The sequence below is a fragment of the Octodon degus genome, unplaced genomic scaffold, assembly GCF_000260255.1.
Source record: "Octodon degus isolate 3935 unplaced genomic scaffold, OctDeg1.0 scaffold00002, whole genome shotgun sequence".
NCBI lineage: Eukaryota > Metazoa > Chordata > Mammalia > Rodentia > Octodontidae > Octodon > Octodon degus.
In genome coordinates, this window is record NW_004524578.1 from 25805493 (window position 1) to 25814474 (window position 8982).

Genomic DNA, 8982 nt, shown 5'->3' on the forward strand with positions numbered 1-8982 from the left:
CACAAACCATAACAGGGACTCTATCTGGTTCCCTGCCCCTTCTCTGGCTCTCTCTGCTTCCTGACTGCCACAAGATGAGCAACTTTCCTCTGCCACATCTTTCTGCCATAATTGTTCTGCCTCATCACAGGCATAAAGCATCACAGCTAACCGCAGACTGAACCCTCTCAAACTGTGAGCCAAAATAAATCTTTTTTTCTTTTCACTGTTGCTGTCAAGTGATGAAAAAAGGTGGCAGACCTTTGTGCTTTTAATTTGAATGAAACTCAAACATAGCTTACTATGCTACAAAAAAGGTCCATAGCAGTTCAAGTTGGAAAAGTACTAGAAAAATACATCCTGTCACCCAACTTCTTAAACCTGTTGTGGTAAAATACACGTAGCATTTTAGTCATTTTTAAATGTAAAGTTCAGTGGCATCAAAGTATATACACACGGTTGTGCAATTACCACCATACATCTCTAGAACTTTTCATTTACACCATTGAAACTCTGTACTCATTAAATGTTAACTCCTCACACTCCTCTCTCCTACCCCTGGAAACTACCATTCTACTTCTGTTTCTATAAATTTGACTACTTTAGTTACATCACAGAAGTGGAATCATGCAATTTTGTCCTTTTGTGACTAGCTTATTTTATGTAACATAATGTTCACAGGATTCATCTCTATTGCACTATATGTGAGAACTTCCTTCTTTCCACTACATGTATATACCACACTTTGCTTACTCACTCATTCTTCAATGAACGCTTCAAGTGCTTCTACCTGCTGGGTGGTGTCAACACACGCTCTATAAACATGGGTGTCAAAGTGTATTTTTTTTTTTTTTGTGGAACCGGGGATTGAATTCAGACTCTTGCGCTTGCCAGGGAAGTGCTTATTCTACTGAGCCATCTCCCCGGCCCCTAAAGTGTATGTTGAGTCCCTATTTTCACTTCTTTCAGGTACATCACCAGAAGCAGAGCTGCTGAATCATAATGGCATTTCTATGTTTAGTTTTTAAAGAATTGCTATGTCATTTTTCACAGTGGCTGCAACCTTTTATATTCCCACCAGCAGTGCAGAAATACATGTTTCTCCACAACCTCACTAATGCTTGCTAGTTTTTAAAACAGTAGTCATCAAAATGGATATGAAGGGGCTGGTGAGATGGCTCAGTGGTCTAAAGCACCTACTTAGAACAAGCTTAGCAAAGCCCCGGGACCACGGTTCAATCCCCCAGCAACATGCCAGCCCACCCCCTGGTGGGCTGAGCTGGCCACACACACACACACACACACACACACACACATAAATAAATAAATAAAATTTAAAAAAAAAATGGATATGAAGCAGTGTTTCACAGTGGAGTTTTATTTCTCTAGTGCTATTCAGTATCTTTTCATGTGCTTACTGGCCATTAAAACATGTGTTTTTGGAGAATCAATTATCTTTTAAATAACATTATCTATACCCCAAACACTATGCTAACATTCAGATACAAAAGAATCAGATAAATTCAGTGTTGCCAATTTAATTTTAGCAAAACAATATTTTATGCACACTGGATCCGTGATTCTCAATCAGGGGCATTTTTGCTTCATGTTGGTTGTCATACTGGGTGGGTGCTACTGGCATCCAAATGGCAGAGGCCACAGATGCTGCCAACCATCCTACAATGCACATTAGACACCATGATAAACGACTTATGTAGACCAAAATGCTAGTGGTTCCAAGGTTGAGAAATTTTGCACCATAGTATTAATTCAAGTTCATTAATTTAGTAGTTTTGTTTACAATTAATTTGTAAAATAAGTTGCTTTTATAGTTAAAGGCATCATGCTTGAGTTTACACATAACATATGTGGACATACAATATGTGAATTTTTATAAACGTTGGACATTCATGACAATTTTTCCGTTTAATCAAAGGTAAAAAGCACTGCTCTGTGGAAAGTATGGTATGCAATATTTGGTGTTTCTGCCTTTTCTCCCACAAATACCTGAACACCTATTATGTGGTAGGAACTGTGGCAGGTGCTGAGTACATGCATGAAAATCACACTGTGGTCTCTGCCACCATGTACAATCTATTTAGGATAAAGACTGTAAATAGGTAACCAAAATAAATAATTACTAGTGGTGACAGTACTAAAAAGAAATAAGTTGCTGTGATAGAGAGTAATGGTATAAGGGAATGATATTTAATTTAAAGATGTGGTGAGGAAACTTTCTGAGGTAACATCAAAGCTGAGACCTTAGGAATGAAAAGGAGGAAAATATCCGCTTGAGGCTTTAAAAAAGGAAGAAAGAAAGAAAGAAAGAAAGAAAGAAGATTTACTTGTGGCTTTTTCTTCAGCTTCCCCAACTATCTTTCTTATACTGTTATCTCTTTTTACTTGAAACAGTCCAGCACCCATAGATACTTCTTGTACATTTCCTCCTATGTAAGCAGCATTGTGGTCAGTACTAGGGGGAAAGGTGACATGCCAATTCAGTCCTCAAAGATCTACATACCAAAAGTAACATTTCAAAAAACTTATCTGGGATCCGCCTCCGTTTCTCATCCAGTCCCTCCAGGGCCCTGCCTTCCAGTCACCTGGCCAGGCCCCGCCCTGAGGTCCCTCGGACTCCACCCCGACGCGGGCTCCCGAGTTTCCCAGCTGCTGGCCGCTCCGTGCCGCTCTATACCTGCAGGCCACTGCGCTTGTTCCAGGTGAAGATGGACCCGGGGTACCCGCTCAGAGCCAGGAGCAGTTCGTGGATCATCCCCTAGCGGATTTGGGAGAGCCTGGACACGTCACCCTCTCCTCCAGCACCTCTCCAGGGCGGAGCGCTCTTCCCTATAGAAGAACCAGCGCGGGTCAGTCAGTCAGCTCGCAGGACCCCTCAGCTGAAGGAGTAGAAGCATGGCGTGGGAAGCCCGGAGTCGCGTCCCGGAAGTGCGCGGGCTCTGACGACCCACTCTTTCTCTACCCAGCCGGCGCGCGTAGAGGGAGGCGCGAGAGCTGCCACCGCGCATGCGCTCTTGGGGTCCCGCGGAGCCCGTTCGGACTTCCGGTTTGGGAGCCAGACTGAGCTCCTGGAGAGCTGTTGGGCCGGACCCCGAAGGGGTGAGGCTGGCCTGGAGCAGGGAAGCAAGTGAGCCAAGTGGTAGCTCGAGAGGGATATGGGCGTGGGCCGAGGTGCCTTTAGGGAGCCTGAGCCAGGTCCGACGCCTCTGGGGAAACTGCTGCCCTGCGTGTCTGAGTGACCCGGCGGGAGGGCGCGAAGACAAAGAAGCCTGACCGCCTTAGCCGCCGCTCCCGGAGCCTTCAGCCCTCGGAGCCCCGCCACGGCCGCGCTCGCCCCAGGAACTCTGCCCCTCAGGCCCGTCCCTCCAGGACACAGTGTGACTTTCACAAGCCCGGAACCGGGTCACGCTCCAGGAGCTAGCCAGCTTCATCCTATGCGCGAGACTTCCCATCATTAGTCCCACACCCTGGCTGGTCACTTGCTGCGAGGGAAAACACACGCCTGGAGTTCAGCTCTCGAATTTGAGCGGGATGGGATTCGACAGTTCCGGAGCCCACGGAGTGGGACAGATGAAGAAGGCAGGAGAGGAAACCGCAGAGTTTCCAGGGGGCTTCCCCAGGGACCCCAGGGCATCCAGCAAATCGATGACACCTTAAGATCCTTGAGTTTCAGGTGACCCGCATCATTCAAGCTCACTGCAACACAGATGAGGTGAATTCATTGTGCTCAGATTTGGGGAAGGCAGGATAGAAGCAGACAGTTCTTTTCTCTTCCAGCAGCTTCTTGAGACTGCCTTAAGTGTGGCCCAGAGATAGAGTTTTTGAAAGGTCCCTCTTGCTCAGTGTTGATTGCCTCAAAGATGGTGCGACCTCACCAAATAGCCTCTTGGAACACATGGGAGGTCAGGCCAGCTCCATCAAGACTTAGACAAATGAATATATTGATGGTGCCATCTCTCTCTGCCCTAGGAAGCAACTCCCCTTACAGAGAAAAACTTATCTACAGTTGATTCCCTAAGTACTTGGGAAGATAGGTGTCAACCCTGGAACCCAGACCCTTAAGTGGAAGGAAACTGCTTTGTGCTGTGAAAGATGGCCAAACCCACTTTGCGAGAGAATGGCACCAACTCTGAAGGTTTTCGCCAGCGCTTCAGGAGGTTCCACTACCAGGAGGTGGCTGGTCCCCGGGAGGCTTTCAGTCAACTGTGGGAACTTTGTTGTTCCTGGCTAAGGCCAGAAGTGCGCACCAAGGAGCAGATTGTAGAATTGTTGGTGCTAGAGCAGTTCCTGACCATCTTACCTGGGGAGATCCAAAAGTGGGTCCAGGAACAATGTCCAGAGAGTGGAGAGGAGGCAGTGACTCTGGTGGAAGATTTAGAAAGAGAACCTGGACGACCTGGATGTTCGGTGAGAAGAGAGGGGAATTTAGAAGTATGAAACTGGGAAGGGGCAAGGTATACATTTTTTATTTTTTATTTTTAATACATTTGGTACAAGGTCTCACTACACAGCTCGGACTTGTAGTGATCCTCCTGTTTTCAGCCTCCCCAGCACTGGGATTACAGGTGGCGCTACATTGCCTGGACTCGGTCGCTGGCTCGTTGCGCCCTGGGGTGGGGTTGGTGTGGCATAGGATACTGGGGATCAAACTCCGGTCCCTGCACTTGCCTAAGAACAAGCTTAGTCTGCTGAGCTATCTTGTCAGCCATTAAGGTATAAATTTAAAGTATAAACAGTCTTCCTTATGCTTCTGATCTAGTGATATTTTCTGGTCTAGAACAAGTTTCTCAGTGCATGTCTGGAGGTGTTATCTGGGTGTGTTATTGTCTACCCTGTCACAATGTTTTGATTTTAATTTTAGTTTCCTGTATACTAGAGAGAGGATATTTTTCAGCCTGGAATTAGTTTTTTTTTAATTTTAATTTTAATTTTTTTTTTTGGAATTAGGTTTACTATTTTGATGTTTTCCTTCTGGAGTTCTAGTTGCTTTAAGCTGATGGTAATGGAATAAGAATCATCTTTGCTGTAACCTCTTCACTCCTGTAATTAAAGCTGTGCTCTAGATCACTTTGAGGGTATTAAATAATCTCTGAGATTGTTCCTCATGACTTTGCAGTGACAATAAGTGGGGGTTGTTTTTAGGTCACAGTGTCTGTGAAGGGGGAGGAAGTGTGCCTGGAGAAGATGATACCCCAGAAATCATCACGAGATTTATTAAGTATTCAGCAGAAATCAGTGGAACCCCAGCCCAGCGGTGGACCCAAGAAAGAGAGGGCAAGAAGCCCAGATCTGGGACTACAGGAGCAGATGAACCCAAAGGAGAATCTCAGGCACTTTGAAAGGAGTGGTGAGAAGTAGACTCTTATGGGAAGATACTAAATCTGAAAGTTGGGTTGGAGATAGTGAGAAAAGGATTTTAGAAATAAGGGAAATGGTGCAATATGTGGTAGTTATTGGGAACCATCTGAAGACATGTACTTTAGCCATCTGTTACAGTATTTTGATATATCCTTTTTTGATAAATGTTAGTGAATGGCTCCCTAGTTTTTATATAAAACCTCGAACTATTTTATTTCTTCTTGGTAATGATGATAGTAAGTCACTACTTTCTAGATAGAAATTTTTTTCTATATCTAAAAGTACATCTTTCTTTTAGCTCCAAATTGTATTTGTCTTTTTAAAATTTCCCCTTAAGGCCAGATGTGGTGGTACATGCTTATAATTCCAGCACTAGGGAGGCTGAGGCAGGAGGATCAATTTGAGTTTGAGGTTAGCCTGGGCTGCTCAAGGCTAAACTACATAGTGAGACCCTGTCTTAAAAAAAACAAAAAACTCCCATAATCTCCAATCTTTAGGCATAAGTGCTTGTTACTTTCAACTTTTGAATTTTTAAATTTTCCAGGTATTGTGGGGAACTAAATTACATATACTATTCCAGTAAGGGTCTAGTAGGTAGAAGCTTAGAAAGAATTTTAGTTCGGACTCTCACATCCTTAAATATAGTCCAGTTTATGCTTATGTGATCATTTATGTTCATCTGGTAATCCTAGGACAATTAACAGTTTTCTCCAATGTCTTTGTATTTAGTCATTTACCCTTGTACTTAATTTTGTAGAACTTGTTTTTCTTCTTTATACTGTTAAATTCTATTTTGTATATTGTTTTGATCATGCTTGTTTTGAATTCTGATTTTGTCATCCAAGATGGCCTTCTTTACCCATTTGAGATTGGTCTCTAGTTAACCAGATGAAATTCCTTAATTGCACACACAGACTTGCAGCATGAATCCTTCTACCTCACATGCATGAACTTACAAGTTTCCTTGTGCTCAGCACTCTCCAATAAGAAAGGGATTCACCTTGAAGAGCTTAGAATGTGATTGAAAACACAACAGCAGTCTGTAGAAACTAATTACTTGTTCAGTTACAGGAGTTTGGAAGAGTGGAGATGAGTGAGGGCTGCAAGGACAAGTTCTGGAAGGATGGGCTGAGTCTGGTAAGGAGGAAAGGATTAAAGGAAAGGCACAAAATGGTGAATAAAAGTGTACTGTGTTCAGACCAGGGATATACCTCAGGGGTACAGCACCTCCTGCCTGGCAAGTGCAAGGTGCAGAGTTCTGTACGGTGTTCTAGAAAGCACAACATACAGGAAAGGATAGTGCATGCTAGGCACTAGTGTTACTGTTCAGCAGAATAGCATGTGAACTGAGGAAGCAAGAACTTGGAGTTCAGTAGGACAGTGGCTATTGCAGTTATCTGGGAGGATTAGGGGTCTGAACTTGGATGGCAGTAGTAGGGATATAGAGAAAGCATGTATCAAGGGAAATTAGAATCTGGTGACTTGAATGTGAAGGAAACAGTCGAAGACAGTATTCCCTCCCCTCACTCTTGAAGTCACTGAGTTTAATTCTCTAATCCCAAGTGAAGAAAAATAGGACAGAAAGTGACTAGTCCCAGCAGTGCTACAACCTGCAGTCAAATAGTCTGGAAGGCGAGCGAGCAACTTGGAATAGGATTATCTCCTTTGAACAAACAGCAGAACTTCTTCTGTTCTTGTCACCCTGTTCTGGAAAATAAAATATTTTTTATTTTTTGAGGTTTCCTGTACTTTCCCTTTTCTTTAACCCACTGAACTTCCTGAAAACACTATCTTAGATCATTTCTTTGTTATCTCTTTGATAAAAATGGCAGGACTGAATTCAGAGATGTTTTGTGTGATCATTCCAGAGTATGATACCTTTTGTTTGCTTCCTTGCAAGCAGAATTTCCATTTCCTAAATCTGGTGTGGTCTGTAAGTTGGAACAAGGTAAGCCATGGATTCCCAATCTGGGCTTCAAGGAGAAAGAAGTCCCAAGAGGCAGCCACACAGGAGATAGACGAGTGCATGCTGACTTATTGCCATCCAAAAGAGAAAGGAGAAACTGGATGGAGCAGGATCACTGGGGCTTTGAGGATGAGAAAGTGGCTGGTGTGCACTGGGGCTATGAAGAGACCAGAACTCTCCTTGCAATTCTAAGCCAAACTGAACTTTATGAGGCCCTTCGAAACTGTCACAGAAACAGCCAAGTGTATGGGGCTGTGGCTGAGAGACTACGGGAGTATGGCTTCCTCCGGACCCTGGAACAGTGTCGGACCAAGTTTAAAGGTCTTCAGAAGAGTTATAGGAAAGTCAAGAGTGGCCATCCACCTGAGACCTGCCCTTTCTTTGAAGAGATGGAAGCCCTGATGAGTGCTCAGGTCATTGCCCTGCCCAGTAATGGCCAGAAAGAGGCAGCCTCTCACTCTGCTCAGGTGGGCAATGATATTGAATCTAAAGTGCCTCACCAAGGGGGTTGGCAGCATGAGGAGGAAGCAGAAGAGACTCAGGCTGAGGAGTCTGACAGTGATGAAATGGACCTAGAGGCCACCTCACAGGACCCTAATGACTCAGCTGTACCTGTCATGTTCCGAAGTCCAAGTGGTAAGGAGCTTTTCTTGGGGTTTTGGGATTAGATAGCAGTCAAACTGTTTTGAGGAGTCTGAGGCTATTACCTGTCAGCCTGGTCAATCAATAGGAAACAAATGCATTCCTCAATTCTTTTTTTTTTCATTTCTAAATTCTATGTGTATGTATGTTATTCTCCTGTGCAGGAAAATCAGTGAGATAATGGTAAGAAATAGATTGATTTTTCAAATAAGTATACCTAGAAAATTCAAGAGTGTCATGAAAAAGAATCATACAGGGGCCGGGGAGATGGCTCAGTAGAATAAACACTTTCCTGGTAAGTGCAAGAGTCTGAGTTCAATCCCTGGTTCCACAAAACAAAACAAAACAAAACAACAACAACAACAACAACAACAACAAAATACTGTTTTTTATTACAATTTTTTTCAATTATGAAACCACTGCAAGCTGAGAAAATGTGTTACTTCATTGTCTTTTTCATTCTTTTTCCCTTCCCTGACATAAGTGTAGGGAAATTGTAAATGTGGCTCATGTGCTAAATGGCATTATTTTTGTTCTTTTTGTCTTTCCACTGCCTTTTCTATTTTCCAGTTCTTTCCTATTTTTATCCATAGTGAGTGAAAAATAATACAAAGTAACATCTAACTGACTGTCAGGTGGAAGACTAAGTGAACCTTCTTTACTTCCACTCTGGGTAGCTTCAGGAAGCAAAATCTATAAATCATCCCAGCAGCACTGCTGGCACATGTCTAGGCTGCAGACAGTTTGCTCTTGCTTCCTTCCTCATGGTGGCTCTTCTCTTTCACTCCATGGATAACATATGTGGCTGTAAGCCCTTGTTTTGTACCCTTTAATAAGGATTAACAAGAAATTAATAAGGAATTCAGTGATCAGAGAAGATAGGTATGACACATTGTGGCTAACAGCAACGAGTTGTGGATTTTTTTCCTCTTACTAGTAATATTCTAATAAGATTCAGATTAACATAAAAACTAGTATGGGAAAATGCATTTTATCTACTTGACTCAGTATATATAATA

At 43.3% G+C, this 8982-nt stretch overlaps 2 protein-coding genes across 2 annotated transcripts in view; one reads left to right on the plus strand and one right to left on the minus strand.

Moving 5' to 3' along the window:
- Window positions 1-3800, minus strand: part of Tubgcp4 (tubulin gamma complex associated protein 4) — a 28984-nt gene extending 25184 nt beyond the window's left edge. Inside the window, exon 1 of the mRNA XM_004623360.2 lies at window positions 2675-3800. Within this exon, the coding sequence (XP_004623417.2) occupies window positions 2675-2752 (78 nt within the window). The 5' untranslated portion in view covers window positions 2753-3800. The remainder of the gene's footprint in view (window positions 1-2674) is intronic.
- A 27-nt stretch (window positions 3801-3827) lies between these two features.
- Window positions 3828-8982, plus strand: part of Zscan29 (zinc finger and SCAN domain containing 29) — a 24136-nt gene continuing 18981 nt past the window's right edge. Inside the window, 3 exon segments of the mRNA XM_004623361.3 lie at window positions 3828-4404; window positions 5140-5344; window positions 7259-7957. Of these exon segments, the coding sequence (XP_004623418.3) occupies window positions 4090-4404; window positions 5140-5344; window positions 7259-7957 (1219 nt within the window). The 5' untranslated portion in view covers window positions 3828-4089.